General features: G+C 45.7%; 2 protein-coding genes and 1 long non-coding RNA gene across 3 annotated transcripts; 1 reads left to right on the forward strand and 2 right to left on the reverse strand.

Annotated features, from left to right (window-relative positions):
- Positions 1 to 246: 246 nt before the first annotated feature.
- On the reverse strand, positions 247 to 1335 carry LOC123620218 (olfactory receptor 1A1-like). Its single transcript, XM_045525265.1, has one exon. It carries the CDS (start codon positions 1333 to 1335, stop codon positions 247 to 249), a length of 1089 nt encoding a protein of 362 aa, XP_045381221.1.
- A 1195-nt stretch (positions 1336 to 2530) lies between these two features.
- Positions 2531 to 15112, forward strand: LOC123621081. Its single transcript, XR_006729003.1, has 4 exons — positions 2531 to 2675; positions 3272 to 3461; positions 14348 to 14493; positions 14933 to 15112. It is a non-coding gene; the product is annotated as an uncharacterized LOC123621081 (long non-coding RNA).
- Positions 9285 to 10243, reverse strand: LOC123621080 (olfactory receptor 3A2-like). Its single transcript, XM_045526847.1, is given in 2 exon segments — positions 9285 to 9943; positions 9946 to 10243. Coding segments are annotated over 2 exon segments (945 nt in total). The 5' UTR covers positions 10232 to 10243.
- Positions 15113 to 16192: the final 1080 nt, after the last annotated feature.

The following is a 16192-nucleotide window of genomic DNA, read 5'->3' on the forward strand; positions in this document are numbered from 1 at the left end:
TAGTCCAATAAAAATTGACCTTTGTATAGTGATTTATAGCATTTAAAGCATGAGCTATTGTGATCCTCAAACCCAAGGATAGAGACAGGGCAGGTATTATTATTCTGATATGTACACAAGCTTCAGACTTTCCCAACTTTATTCTGTTAGTCAGTAGAAGCACTGGCACATGTGCCCAATATTCTTATGCTGCCACTCTGCCAAAAAGAGCTAAAATGTGTTAAAAGTGATAATCTCAGTGAAATATCAATTTGTTCCAATATTTCTGAGAAGAATTTTCTGGCTGCCAAGGTCAAAGGTAGCTTCCTGGAGGGAATTACGTTGAGGGCGGACTTTCAAGTGCATGTTGCAGTCTCCGAGGCGAGCCCTCACCCGGCATGAGGAGATCCTCTTGCTGAAGAGTTTCCACCGGGCAGCCTTCGTGTCCCGATTTCTCAGACTAGAGATGAAACGATTTAACTTTGGGGTCACTGCCATGTACGTCACAGTTATCACTGCATCCTTTAGACTGTACCTAGTCAGAGGACATAAATACATGCCCATGATTATCCCATTATACAAAGAAACAACTCTGAGGTGAGAACCACAAGTGGAGAAGGCTTTGAGCACACCTGTGGTGGATGGAACCCCTAAGACTGTGGAAAAAAACCAAATATAAGAGATAACAATGCACAACGGTGGCACAGAGAAAACACCAACCCCCAGGTACATCATCTTCACATTAAGGTGGATGTCAGAACAGGACAGCTTGAGCAAAGAGGCAATGTCACGGTAGAAGTTGGCCACTTCGTGGTTGTCACAGAAGGACAGACTAGCTATGAGCAGAGTGCGGGGGAGGGAATTGGTGTTTCCAACCACCCAAGACCCAACAAGTAGCAGGACACAAGACTTTGGACTCACAATTGTTGTGTAGTGGAGTGTGCAGCTGATGGCCACAGCTCGATCATATGCAGTCACAGCCAACATATGGCTGTCTGTGTTAGCCATGGCAAGCATGGAATACTTCTGTGTTAGGCATCCTCCAAAGGAGATGATTTTGCTGCCCAAGAGATGGCTGGCTATCATCTTAGGGATGCTTACAGATGAGAAGAAGATGTCAACCAAAGAGAGGTTGGCAAGGAAAAAATACATTGAGTTGTGAAGGTGAATGTCAGAGTAAATGGCCAAGATGATGAGCACGTTTCCAATCAGTGTGATGGGGTAAACAAATAAGAAGAAGGAGAAGGAGAAGGAGAAGAAGAAGAGAAGAAAGAAGAAGAAGAAATCTGGTTCCTGTTGACCATTAACTCCCAGGAGGATGAATTCCAGGGTTGATGACTGATTTACTTCTCTCATGGATTCTTCAGCAGGAAAGGGGAGAGAATTCAGAATTATTAGTAAACTATTTTTGTGTAATGATCTTCCTTACCCATCACTTTTGACTCTGGGAATCAGATATGTCTATACCTGGTTTTACTAAATCCACAGTAATCTGCAGTAATTTCCCAATTTCATTGGGAAAATTCTGGTTGATAACTGAAACTCATTGACAGCTAGCCCTGGACACTTATGCCTAAGAAAGGAACAATCTGTAATTCAGAAGTGGTCATCCTCCTGAACCCCAGCACCACCCCCAAACACCTACAAGTTAGTCATTTAGCAAATAGTTAAATTTCATAATGTGTGTGTTGCACACTTTGGTAAGCCTTGTGGAAAAATCATATTTGACAATAAGTTTATTCATCTATTTATTCAATGAAAAGACATTGTCTCTGCTCCCAAGGATCTTACAAATTAATAGAGATGCCAGAATCATATACTAATTTTATTACACATGGATGAGGAAAGGATAGTATCGTGAAGTCTTTGAAAACAACACTTCAATGCAAAGAATGTGTAGTACAAGAGTACCTGGATAATGAAAAATGTTCCAGTGATCAAACTCAGAGTGAGCCCAGAGGCCAGGAGGTAACAGGTGTCTACATTGCCATTAGAAGACTATAAATCACAAGGAGCACAAAGTAGATTTTCAGCATCTCTTTTGATATGTTTTAACTCTTTCCAAACCCTTAAATATATGGAATCTACTGTTTTTCTCTCCCATCTTCTCTTCCTTTTATTCATTGTTTCTTTTGGAGACTCATCTAAGTCCATAGTGACATCAACTACTGCTTAATAGACTCTCAGATCTTCACCTGAATGTTTGATCTCTTTTCTCCATGTTTCCAATATTAAGTCATCCTGCCCACATGTCTGACCAAATCCCATGCCCTTCACATACAACCTATGTAGACTATAAACTTTTCTTAAGGAGGAAAATATCATCTTGTTTATTTTTATCTCCTCCAGAAACATTAGTTTGGAATATTGTTCATTTAAGGCACCAATAAGTTTTTACTCTATAATTCTTGAGTTGGATCCAGGTTTACTTCATGATTTCCCCACATGAGGGGAAGACAGAGTATAGAAAGTATAGTACACTCTCAAGGTCAGTAGAGAGCGGATCGTTCCAATAAGGGACAGCACCATCCCAGGGTTAGGGTCTGTCCTTTATGCTAATCCCTAATAATATGTTAAGCTGGGGGTGTAATATTCATGTCTTTTCAGGGAAATGGGTGGAGATTCCCAGAATCATGTATCCTCCCATTTTCTGTCCTTGTATGGCTGGCTCCGGAACTGTGATGGCGCTAGGGGAGGTGAGTTTTACTATGTTAATGGGGGAAGGAACTCCTGGACAGGTTCTCTATTCCTCCGCACATGCCCCCAAGGAGGGAAAGTTGCTGAAGCACCATTTCCCACTGTTGTGGTTTCTACTCTTTATCCTCATGGTCACCTGCATACCCTCATCTCTACCTAACAGGAGCAAGAGTCTAGAGTGGTCCTTTCCAACCAGCATTCCCTGAGGGATTTAACCTAATGCCATCCGTTCTATGTGATAGGCAACTCTGACCTATGCATCTAGAATGTTGCTAGTGTTGCTAGCTGTGTCTCCTTGGGAGAATTGAGAAAACAGTGAACCCAGTTGAGAAATGCGAGTATAAAGAATCTTATTAAACTAATATAGGTCACATGCCTACCTAGAACCCTCCCAGTGGCCAGGGCAGTAGATGCTCTGATCCCGCCACTCGGGAGCCATGGCTGGAACCACACTCCCTGGAACCAACTGGATGCCAGACAGAAATTGCCAGCTATTAGAAAGGGTGTAATAAAAGTCACACAGACCATAAGTAGTTATCACAAACAATTATCAAATAATAAAATGTGGACTTCTGTTTTATGCTCCAACATGCAGAGAACTTGGAAGTCATCATTCCCATCCTCACAACAAGAAAAAAGCTGAGAAAACTGGAAAGCAACAACTCTTCTTAGATTCCTCAGATAACTGAGGTCACGGGGCAAGCTGTTCCTTGGAAATTGGAGAGAGGTTGATAGACAGAATCCCAGCTTACCTGGAGCAGAAGCCACTGCTGCAGACAGCGAAGGTAGGAGCACTTAGACTGCAATCGACTAATTGCTGGAGAATAGAAGTGTCCTAGCTTGAGAGTTAAGAAGTCTGGGTTGGAAGGACAGTGTTAACAGGACTCCCACACTTTCCCGAGTTTTACCTCCAGGAAGCCCATCGGATTCTCCATGCGAAGGTTGGGAAAAAAATCCCTTTATGCTTCTGGCAGGCGGAGGGGAAACTTGACCATATTGAAATACGCCGAGAGTATATTTCTTTAACAAAGTCTTGCCCTCAAGGGAAACTGTTTTATCAGAGCCTAACCAAGTGTGGGATTTCCCAGAGGCTAATTGACAATGTGGGGAAAGAAAAGTATCCAGCCCCCTCTAGCCTTCCACATGGGAAAGTAAATACTTACCGGGACTCTAGCCTTCCTGTCCCACCTAAGTGGGGGAGGGAGAAGGGTAGCACTGTGAAGGTCACAGCCCAGGGACACAGACTTGCCGTGAGTCCTGAGTGAGACTGGGGTCTAGTCACAGGATTATAGAATGCTTTCCCTGCCCACATATCTTACCACCACATCAGTAGGACTCCTATATAATAATGCAATTATGATGGAAAGAACAGCACGGCTCAGATCCTGTTACAGGAGGAATGGCTAGGGAAACCCAAAGACAGCAAGGGGACAAAATCTAGGACAGCAGGGGAAATCTTAGTGTCTGATACCTACAGCTACAGCAAACAGTAAACACAATCTAACCCCTGGGCAGATAAACACAAAATTTCACACCAAAGGCCTACTTACTACAATTCCTTTTACCCAAAACATCATGTCCAGCATTCAACAAAAAATTATTAACACAAGGCATACCAAGAGCAAAACACACAGTCCGAAGAGATAAAGCAAGCACCAGAACTAGACTCAGACGTAACAGAGATTTGGAATTAAGACTGGGAATTTAAAATAACCACGATTATTATGCTAGGGGCTACAATGGAAAAGTGGCCATGTAAGCAGAAAGATGTAAGCTTTAAGAATCAAAAGGAAATGCTAGGAATCAAAAACACCATAACAGAACGAAGAACGGATTTGATGGGTATATAGACTAATGTTTGTCTCCCCTCCCCCCAATTCATATGTTGAAACCCAAGCTCCAGTGTCACGGTTTTAGGAGGTGGAGCCTTTGGGATATGATTAGGTCATGAGGACGGAGCCCTCATGGATAGGACTGGTGCCTTTACAAGAGCGGCCCCAGAGAACTCCTTGTAACGTATCAGGATGCAGCGAGAAGACAGCCATCTAGGAATCAGTAAGTGGGCTCTCCTCAGACACCAGATCTACCAGCACCTTGATCTTGGACTCACCAGTTCCCAGAATTGTGAGAAATAAACTTCTCTTGTTCATAAGCCACCCAGTGTATGGTATTCTGCTGTAGCAGCCCAGATGGACTAAGACAATCGGCTCATCAGTGGACTGGACAAGAATGAGGAAAAAAAAATCTGTGAGCTTGACGATATGTAAATAGAAACTTCCCAAACTGAAAAACAAATTTTAAAAAGGCATGAAAAAGTGGAAAAGAATATTAAAAAATTGTAGGACAATTACAAAAGGTGTAACATATACATAATGGTAATATCAGAAGGAGAGAAGAGGAAAAGGGACAGAAGAAATATTTGAAGTAATAATGACTAAGAATTTTCCAAAATTAATAACAGATAACCACAGATCTAGGAAACTCAGAGAACACCAAACAGGATGATACCAACTAATCTACATGTAGAAATATTATATTTAAACTTCAGAAAATGAAAGACAAAGAGAAAATCTTGAAAGAAGCGAGAAGGCAGGGGGAACCCCACTTTACCTATAGAGGAACAAAGATCAGAATAGTACCTTGGATGCTGGTCAAAGAGCACAATGTTTCCATTAGACAAGTGGGATAAGTTCTGGAGTTCTGTCGTACAGCATGGTGACTATAGTTAATATCAATGTATTATGTACTTGAAAACTGCTAAGAGAGTAGATCTTAAATATTCTCACCACAAAAAAGAAATGATAACTATGTGAGATGATGGATATGTTAATTAGCTTGATTGTGGTAATTGTTTCCTGATATATACATTTATCAAAACACCATATTGTGTACCATGAATAGATATAATTTTTCTTTGTCAATTATACCTCAATAAAGCTGGAAAAATTTCAATACAAATACTACAATTTCTTAATCTTCAGATTGTAAAAATTAAAGATATTTATTTATAACCCCCCTTAGTGGCATGGATTTAAGTAAATAGATATTATCATTATTTAGTGAACTATAAATTAGTGCAAAAGTTTAGGAAATTAAGAGCGATGTGTATGTGTGTGCATGTGTGTCTCAAATTTAATATTTGTACTTTTTAAATCTGATAACGTTGTTCATAGGTATTAATCCTAGAAAATAATTGCATAAATCTGGAACAAGAGCTCTGTAAGGACATTCATTACAACATTGTTTGTTACTGCAAAACAATTGGAAACAACCTGATTATATCCATAGAGATTTAATTAAATAAATTATGGTCTATATGTTTAATGTTATACTGTACTACCATTAAAACAGATAAAGCAGGAATTTAGTCTTTGCCATGTAAGATACTGCATTGCCTAAGTGTAGGATAAACAAAAAGCCGATCACAGAACAGTATAGTTCTGCTGATGTGAAATGAGCATATCACATATGCATAAAATCCCTGGAGGAATAAACACAAAATTCTTAAGAGGTGTGAACTCTGAATAATGGGATTTTTGGTGCGGTGAAGGAACACTTGGATCTTCATTTTATACTTGACAAAATAATATTTTCTGAATGTTTCCACTGTCAGGTGTGGCATTTCTGAATGATCTTAAAGTAAATATATTTACATTTGGGAGCACAAAGAGAAAACTCCCCAAGGAAACGCAACTTCCCCACTTGTTAAGGAAACCCCTTGGGTCTGCAGAAAAGGCAGAACACAGGAAAGGGATGAATGCTCAGGAGGAAGCGATGCCAAGACCTGGGGACCTTTGGGTTCATAAACAAGGTTAGTTGAGGCTGTGCTAAGTGCCCATGGGGTAGACAGGGAGGTGGGAGTTGTAGCGGTCTCAAAAGGTCTCACAATGTTTTCTGATGTGTTCAGACCTGGGGAAAAGTTCATTCACGCTATTATGACTGATCGTTAAATGTGATCAACTGTGGAGAGACAATCTTGTCCCAGTCCCTTATGGTACCGGTGGACCCAAGCCCAACCATAGGCTTGGAAATTTACCAAGCATGGTAAGGAAATTTCTAAGATCACAGAGTGGCGGATGAGTGGAGGTGCTGCAGTTATAACCCATATTCCTGATTTTTGTTCACAAGAATTTTTCCTTTGAGGGAAACACATTCTCTTTAATCCTGAAGCATCTGGAGACCCACGAGTATCATATTTCATCTCTGTTCTCTACACAAAATTGGCAAGCATGTCCCCAAAGGCAGGGAGGCTGAGGACTTTGATGGCACATCTTCCTCCCTCTCTCCCATCTGTCAGTCCTACTTCTGTCCTTCTATAATCATCTCCTAGCCAGAGGAAGCAGGAGTACCCAGGCTACTTTATATCATCACACCTTCAGGAAAACCTAAGTTCCATTTTTTTTTTCCTGGTGGGAAGGGTGAGGCCAAGTGATAACATCAAAGGCACAGAAGCTGGTTATTATACGGCCACACACTGATGGGAGGTGATCCCACAGTATGAATTTTATTCTCATCCCCCCACCCCTTCTCATTCTTCATGTATTGCGTGTCAGTTTCTTCATCTCATTGACATTCCCGAAGCATCTTGTTGGAGGCCCCTACCTCCCCCATTCTTTCCCAGCTCCCATTTTCTATCGTGCCCTTTCCCTCACTTCCACCCTTCCTTCCTGCCCCTTTTGCCCACCATCCTGTCCCTGTGTCCTCACATTTCATCCTCCTTGCTCCACTCCAGTCCCGTCCTGCCTCCCACTCATAGCTTCACTTCCTCATCTCAGCTCGTCTTTCCAGTGCCTTGACCCCAAGAGGAAATGACAGAGAAGCCAAGCTCCAGGTGCAGCCATGGGGACAGTGTTAGGAATGACACAGCAGAGGCAGAGTAGAATTGCCAGGACAGGGTGAGCAGCCTTCCCAGGGAGGCTGGACAGAATCAGAAATGAAGGGGCTGAGGGCTGGATGAACGCGAGGGGGAGGAAATACTGTGGGTCGGAGCTGCCCTGATGTACTAACAACACAGAGCCAGAAAGAGGCATCGCCAAAGGGACAAAGGGTGTGGTGTGTACTTGGTAAACACCTTTGTGAAGTGGAAGAGAATAGTAATTCAAGTAGAGATCACAACACATATTTAAAGACAAGTTTTAATGTATGCATACAACACCTTTGTGTTCCTTAATTTAAATAATCAGCTCAGTCCATGCAAGAGAGAGAAAGGGAGAGAGGGAAAGAAAGAGAGAAAAAAAAGAAAGACAGATTTTCTTTCATGAACTACATTTATAGATATGTATTTTGCAAGCAAGGAGCTTTGGGAGAGAAAAGAAAGACTTTGGAGGAAAAGGCTATGTTGGGTACTCCACAGTGAAAATTCTAAGGACCTAAATGGAGTATAAATGCTTACTCTTTCAAAGGCTTTATCATGTGTGTGAGGAAGGTGACATTAAATAAGAGAAAAAGACATAGCAGGAGGCCGGGCGCGGTGGCTCACGCCTGTAATCCTAGCACTCTGGGAGGCCGAGGCGGGTGGATTGCTCGAGGTCAGGAGTTCGAGACCAGCCTGAGCAAGAGCGAGACCCCGTCTCTACTAAAAATAGAAAGAAATTATCTGGTCAACTAAATATCTATATAGAAAAAATTAGCTGGGCATGGTGGCACATGTCTGTAGTACCAGCTACTCGGGAGGCTGAGGCAGGAGGATCGCTTCAGCCCAGGAGTTTGAGGTTGCTGTGAGCTAGGCTGATGCCACGGCACTCACTCTAGCCCGGGCAACAGAGTGAGACTCTGTCTCAAAAAAAAAAAAAAAAAGACACAGCAGGGGATGGAACATCCCTTTCTTGACTTTAGGATATATCATGTGTGCATTAATGCAGTTTCATTTAGTGGGCTCTTTTCCTCTCTAGACGCATCTGTCCCCTAAATATCCAGTGGGATCCATGTGGTAGTGAAGAGAAGAAACTGATTTTCTTGAAGGTGAAAGGCAAACAGCTGAATGAAATAGTGTTTGGCACTGGGCTCACGGTTTTGAAAAACTTTCCATACTCCGATCTGGAGGGAATCTCACATCCCCACCAGAAGGAAACTTTGCAGTGACGTTCTTAGTTACTTCAGCTGTGACTAACCCAATGGCCCTTCCCCAGGAAATGCTGCTTCCCAGGCATACCGGGCTGCAGGGCTTCAACTCTGCCCAGAAAATGGGCACAACTGAAAACAAGGCAGCCACGTGCCCAGGAGGCTTGCTTGGCAGTGCCCAACTTCATATCCGCCGTCTTTGTTTTTCTCCATAGCACGGATCACCGTGTGACACACTACACGTGACGCTTTTTTTTGTCTACTTTTATGGCATGTGAGATGCATGAGTGCAGAGATTTTTCTCTGTTTCATTCATTAATGCTCTAAAAGACTGGATCATGGAAGGAATTCAATAAATCTTTGTTGAGTGAATAAAGGAATGAATTATGCAGGGTCTCCTGCATTTGTATATGACAAATACAGAACACTGATCTTCAGGCATCAGGAGATAAGAAAAATGGTTATTGACTAATTTTTACTGGTTACTGCCTTCCTGGGAAATTTCCCTCAGTCCAGAAGAGGCAGGAAAGGAGGGACCTTGTCACCTCTCAGGTCAGTGACTGCCTCCCCACACATATCCGCCACAGAGCGCCCTGCACATCAGTGTTTCTGAGGCTGTAGATAAGTGGGTTCTGCATGGGGTTGATGACAGTGTTGAAAACGCCAACCCCTTTATCCTTGTCCAAAGCTTCCTCGGAACCCAGACGCATGTAGTTGAAGACCCCCGTCCCATAGAAGAGGAACAGCACAGTGAGGTGGGACCCACATGTGGAGAAGGCCTTCTTCCTGCCCTCCGCTGAACGGATTTGTAGACCCGCAGCTGCCAGGTGGATGTAGGAGGTGAGGATGAGAACCACAGGTGCACCGGCCATCAAAAGACCCAGAGCAAAGAGCAGCAGCTCACTGAGTTGGGTGCTGGAGCAGGAGAGCTGGAAGAGCTGTGGGAGGTCACAGTAGAAATGATTGACCTCTTTAGGGCCACAGAAGTTGAGAGTAGTTAAGGCAACAGTGTGGGTCAGTGCATTGGTGAAGGTGCAAGTCCAGGACGCAGCCACCAACATCCTCTGGATCGTCTGGCTCATGTGGGTGCTACAGGTGAGGGGCCAGCAGATGGCCAGGAACCGGTCATAGGCCATGGTGGTCAACAGGAAGCAGTCCATCGCAGCCAGAAGGTGGAAGGAGAATAGTTGTGTAAGGCAGGCTCCCTAGGAATTGTACGCTTGTGGGACAAGAGATGACTCAACATTGCAGGAACAGGAACAGTGATACATCCAACATCCAGCACTGATAGGTTCCCCAGGAAGAAGTACACGGGGGTGTGGAGTTTGGGCTCCGCCAGGATGGCGGCCAGGATGCTGAGGTTGCCCCTGACTGTGACCAGGTAGGCAAAGAGGAAGAGCACAAAGACCACAGACTGCATCTCTCCTGTTTTCACCAGGCCCAGAAGAGCGAACTCAGCAACAGCGGTTCTGTGGGTCCCAGGTTCTGGCTCCATGAGTTCCTGTAAGGAAATGTCCCAGCAGGGGAGCCATCAGTCCGCTCATTCACTTACTCAACATAAACATTTTCAACCATTTACGTTCAAAGCCCCATGGTGAGTTCCCAGTGTCTAGGTGAACATTTTCCCAGGACCCGGGCCATCCCTCACACACTGACCTCCACCACCTCAGTGCCTTAGTCCTGCTCTTAGCTGGGATGCCCAGTGCCACCACCACCTTGTCCCTCCCATCCTCTGCTAGCTGAGTGGATCACGATACTTGGGAAAATGAATTAAGGTAAAAGATCTAATGTACAACATGAGGACCAGGGTTAATAAAGTGTATTTAGGGTTTTGCTAAATGAATAGATTACAGCTGCTCTTGCCACGGGGTAACTGGGTGAGATGATGGGTGTGTTGATTTGTTTCACCATAGCAACCATTTTACTGCATAACAGTAAACAGTAACAGTAAACTGCACCTCATAACATCATGTTGTTTACCTTAAATACACACAATAAAATTTGTTTAAAAAATGATAAGAGAAGGCTTCCTCTTTGAATGTAGTAAGATTTAGGTGGAATTTCCTCATTGTTTTCTGAGGGATGAGCCGAAGCTAATATGCAGATTTCAAAATAGAAATCCAGAGAAACTGGAAAGCATTTAAAACGTAACCCGGGTATACAGGGTTCTAGAAATAAATGCAAATCAAGTGAAGGTACGGCAAGAATCAGACAGAAAACACCCATGATTGTGGGTGTCAGACCAGCTGAGTACATTTCTCCAAGGTGAGGGACCCTACTCTGACGTATACATTTAAAACCCCTTGTTCAATAAATCACTAGTGTTATTACTGTTACTTAAGCCCTTATACTGGACTTTGTTTAATTTAAAATTATTTATTTCGTGTATGTTGTCTGCTACTCCTCTCTAAGGTCAAACTTGCGAGCACAGCCTGTGGGTTGGCTGCTGACAGGTGGAGTTGGGACTCTGCATTGCACAGTCAGTGACTGGATTTCTGCTTGTCCTTGACTCAGGCGTGGTAGATGGACCAATGGCCCTAAGGATACGTCCTCTAAGGAAGAAGGCATATACTTGGAGACCCAGACTGAATTAAACCTTTCAGATTTTATGTCAAGCTCTGGATCACAAAATACCAATGTCTCTGTTGCCCATGGAATAAGCATGTCTGGAGATTCACTAAGAGCATTGTCATTTCCTTGCACAGAATTGCTGGGAATCAGGATGGGAAGCATTTGGAGTCTGTCAGCTCTAACAGAAGGGGAAGGGTGATGATCACCTGAGCGGGGGCTGTGAAATTCGGGGGCAGGAGTGGTTAAGGAGATCCCAGAAATCAGAGGTGCTGTAGCAGTAGGACTGATATGACTGTCTGGGGATATGGTCACCAAAAAAGTTTTTTAAATCTCTTGTTGATAAAAATGGGAATTGAGTGCACACACTGGTGGCATAATCTTGTCTGGTCTCAGTTTGGATCCGAGAAGCAGAGGAGGCAGTACTGAATGAGAAGCCCCCCAGCAAGCGGATTGTGCAGAGTTTAGGTGAGACTGCAAGAGCAAGAAGACTGCACTGTCTGATCTGACTCTAGAGAAGCCCAGGCAAATGCGCTCACACAGCCGAGAATCGAGGACAGTGCAGCGAGTCTCAACGTCGGCTGCGCGTTAGAATTATGTGGGACCTTTAGACAACCACGGTGCTTGGACTTCACCCCCAAGCCAACTAAGCCAGACTCTCTGACGGCGAGACTCAGGCACCAGGACTCTTCACAGCACCCGCCTGATCACTGCTGCCTCAGAGTTTCACTCAACAGCTGCTTCCAACCAGCAGCTCCTTCTCGCCACTCCCTCAAATTAAGACGTAGTCTTTTTTCATTTTCCTTTTACCGGTAATCCTGAAGGGAGAAGAGACAGTTTGAAAGACCACCCATAAAAGTTACAGAAATTTCAGGTATCGTGCAGAGATTTGGTGGTCAGTATTTCCAGCCGCAATTCCTGACCCGCTGTTAGACCAGATGCTCAGCTCCCTTGATTATTGCAATCACCTGGGAGGCTTTAGGAAGAAAATACAGATTCTCAGTTCTTTCACCAAGAATTCTGATTTAATTGGTGACACCTGGGTATGAGTACATCCTTCAACCTTCCCAGGTGGTTCTAATGTCCAACCAGGACAGAGAACCTCTGACAGATTTGCAACCTTGGGAGTGTGATAATGGCTTCTTGCTCCCCTCTTCCCTGCTCTTCTCTTTACCGGATGTAAAAGGGCCCTTCCAGGTTGTGTAGTCCCTTCCACAAAGACCCGTCCACCTAGGCTTGCAGTCAAGGCAGTGACCACAGACCGACCCACAGTTTCAAGCGGACAACATGCATCTCCCCGGGCCCTCTATTACAGCAAGAGGACGTCTCCAATGTGAGGCTGTCTCAATGACCAGCCTCCCAAATGAGGCAGAGGGGAGACTGCAGGGATTCGGAGGTCTCTAAGATGTCCTTAAAGTTCCAAGTTTACTTGATTTGGGGTAGGGCAGAAATCATCCTCGGGCCTGATTATCATTGATAACCTTGGTAACAAATAAATGCTTTGCAAATCAACAGGTCAATGGTTGGATAACACCTCTTTACATATGTTATGTTAAAACCAGTTCACTACTCCCATTTCCCCACATTTTAACTCAAGCATTAGATTGTTACTCTAGGATTTTCCCCCCTTGCTTATGCTGTGTTTGCTTCCTGCAATGCTTTCCTCCAACTCTACATGACCGAGTATTTCAAGACTTGATTCAAATGTTAGTTGCTGAATGTATTCTTCCTTGAAAATTTCCCATCTCTCTCTTTCTCTCACACTCTCTCTCCTATCTACCACTACAAACTATTTTTCAGAACTTATGACTGTTTACCTTCTAGCTCAGCCATTTCTCTATAGAGCTGGTCTCTCCTACTTCTTTATAAGGGACTTGAGGACAGAACATATGTTGGATTCATTTTCTAAATAGCAATGCTCATCATAATACTAAACACATAGTAGTTTTCCAATAATTCTTTTTTTTTTTTTTTTTTTTGAGACAGTGTCTCACTCTGTTGCCCTGGGCTAGAGTGAGTGCCCTGGCGTCAGCCTAGCTCACAGCAACCTCAAACTCCTGGGCTCAAGCGATCCTCCTGCCTCAGTCTCCTGAGTAGCTGGGACTACAGGCATGCACTACCATGCCCAGCTAACTTTACATGTATATATTTTTAGTTGTCCATATAATTTCTTTCTATTTTTAGGAGAGACGGGGTCTCACTCTTGCTCAGGCTGGTCTCGAACTCCTGAGCTCAAACGATTCTCCCGCCTCGACCTCTCAGAGTGCTAAGATTACAGGTGTGAGCCACTGCGCCTGGCCCCAATAATTCTTAAATAAATAAATGGATGGTTCTAATATTTATATGATTTCAGAGAAAGGGAGCATCAGTATGAGCTAGAGTTGTCATGAAAGACTTTATAGGCACATTGGGATTTGACCTAGATTTTATGGATTAGTATGAGTTAGAGGAGCTGTGGGGTTCAGTGCAGGGTTGTGGCAGGAACCCCTTTGTGTTAAGAGACAAGTGGGTCATGGACCAATCCTTTGCTGACATGTTTTTCACTTATACCTCCCCAAACAAAAAGACGCTTACAGAAAAGCACATCACGGCCAAGGACAGAAGAGCCATGAAACAGCTGCTGCCAACCCTCAGAAGGCTCGAGGTGCAGCTCACTTAAAATCTGGGATTCTGGGATGACCTCAGGTCACCTGAGACATCCCATCCAGAGTGGCTGGCAGGGTCGCCATGAGGCCCTCCTGCATGACCACTCTCCAGGCTGTCCTTACTGAGCTGTGACAGCTCCCTGTGCTGGAACTCCAACCCATCCCTTCAGGTTCCCAGCGATGAAGATGCTCAACAAGGGCTTTGCTGGAGAGAAGGTCCTAGGCTGCCTGGTGCAGCGGGTGTGGGCAGTGAGCCGGACTCCGCAAGTCCCCTCACACTCGGTGACAGACAGCAGGCTTCGCCCGAGAGGGGGACATGGGCAGTGGGGACCACAAAAGGAACCAGGACCTCTTGATTATAGTCCCAGCTCTTCCCCTAAATGGTTTTTCCCTTTCAGGGGCATCCGAGGCGCTGTGTATAACGTCAGGCTTATCAAGCCGTCGGGAACAGAAGCCCCTTCTCTGTTTGTGACAGCAGAGGAAGGACTCCCGGGAATACTCACCCTGGAAGGGCACAGAAGCCAGAGGGGTTTCTTCAGGAAAGGTGAGGAGCTGTGCGGACCCGGCTACCCGCCCAGAAAGCAAGCAGGTAGCTGTGTGTTAGAAACGAGAGGAGAACAAGCGGATACCCTCTCTGCCGTGGGGCTCCTCTTCCTGCAGTGTTATCCTCTGCGGGACCCAGAAATCAGCCCTCCCGGGAGGGCGGGGTAGTGTGCGGAGAGAGACACGGCAAGCGAAGCCTCTCAAGCCCTTCACGCAGATGGCGGCCACGTCTCCCGTTTGCTGGCATTTAGGCCTCACAGAAGGCTTCCCCTCCGGTGCTGGCTTTCCGGGCAGCTGGTTAGGGCGGGTGAGGCAGCTCCGCTTCCCGGTGGGTGACTGAGGTCTCCAGGACTTGCACTTATCCTCAGAGTCCCGGGGAGGGGCGAGGTGCAGGTGGGGGCGAGATATGGGTTTCCTAAAGCAGGGATGTTCTTTCCCAGATGTCAACCCAGGGGCCTTGAGCAGAGACAAGCCAACTTCTGAACTTGCCTTGGACCTGGGATGAGGACGAGGCCCCAGAAGAGAGGGAGAAGCCTTCTTCAAAGCCGGCGTACTGATGAGCCCTCAAGAATGGGGTGCTTTCTCTCTGGGGGCTTGTTAGTGGTGCCATTGGGACTGTGTCTTCGGGATCCTGTAATGATTCTGGAAGTGGTGGTAGAAGAGCTATGTCACGCTGGAAGGACTCCTGGGAAGCCGCCTACCAACACGATTTCCTAAGTCAGGCCCTTAGAAAGTGAGAGCCCCGGTGGAGGCCACAGATTAATGAGCAGAGGGTGTGGGAAGGTCGAGGGCTGTGTTCCTCCAACTCCTATTCCCACTAATAATTGCTCTCCCAAGGCAGGGTGGGTCACCCCCTCCCCCAAGACAGGCTGGGTCACCCCCTCCCCCAAGGCAGGGTGGGTCACCCTCTCCCCCAAGGCAGGGTGGGTCACCCGCTCCCCCAAGGCAGGCTGGGTCACCCCCTCCCCCAAGGCAGAGTGGGTCACCCTCTCCCCCAAGGCAGGGTGGGTCACCCCCTCCCCCAAGGCAGGGGGGGTCACCCCCTCCCCCAAGGCAGAGTGGGTCACCCTCTCCCCCAAGGCAGGGTGGGTCACCCGCTCCCCCAAGGCAGGGTGGGTCACCCCCTCCCCCAAGGCAGAGTACTCTCTCTCCTCCCACCACGGAAGTCAGTGCAGGAAAGTCATCATAGACAGACCTGCTCTTCTGGTCATTAGTGGTTTGACTTTGTAAAGCTGCTGAACACTTTTGGGCCTCAGTTTCCTCATCTAAGAGATGAGCATATCCTCCACCACAGAGCATGGGTGTGAACATTAAATGAAGTAAGATTCATTAAGCTGCTAGCAGAGGTGCAACAGTCCATCTACATATGAACTGCTAACACGTATGAGTGTGTGGTATGTACACGGTGATGCACTAAGAACTTTACAAGCCTGAAGGCCCTATAGTTCCTCACAACAATTCTAGGAAGCAGATTGTAGCAGACATGTCAGACGTTCTGACTCACATCTGCTTAGCCTGTCTTCGGATTTCAACCATGGCTGGGTGGACAGTGAGTTCCCTGCAGGCTTCTGCTCACTGCAAGCTGACAGTGTACCCCCTTCCCTGGGATCCCTGATGGCGTGAACGCTGGGAGAGCTCACTCTGAGCACGTGTGGAGCTCAGAAGTGCAGAGGGCAGCTTGACAATGGGGAGTGGAGATG

This window comes from Lemur catta, chromosome 15 (assembly GCF_020740605.2).
Source record: "Lemur catta isolate mLemCat1 chromosome 15, mLemCat1.pri, whole genome shotgun sequence".
NCBI classification, from domain to species: domain Eukaryota; kingdom Metazoa; phylum Chordata; class Mammalia; order Primates; family Lemuridae; genus Lemur; species Lemur catta.

Coding starts and splice junctions, on each gene's coding strand:
- LOC123620218 (XM_045525265.1), bottom strand. CDS start 1,335: ATGAGAGAAGTAAATCAGTCATCAACCCTGGAATTCATCCTCCTGGGA.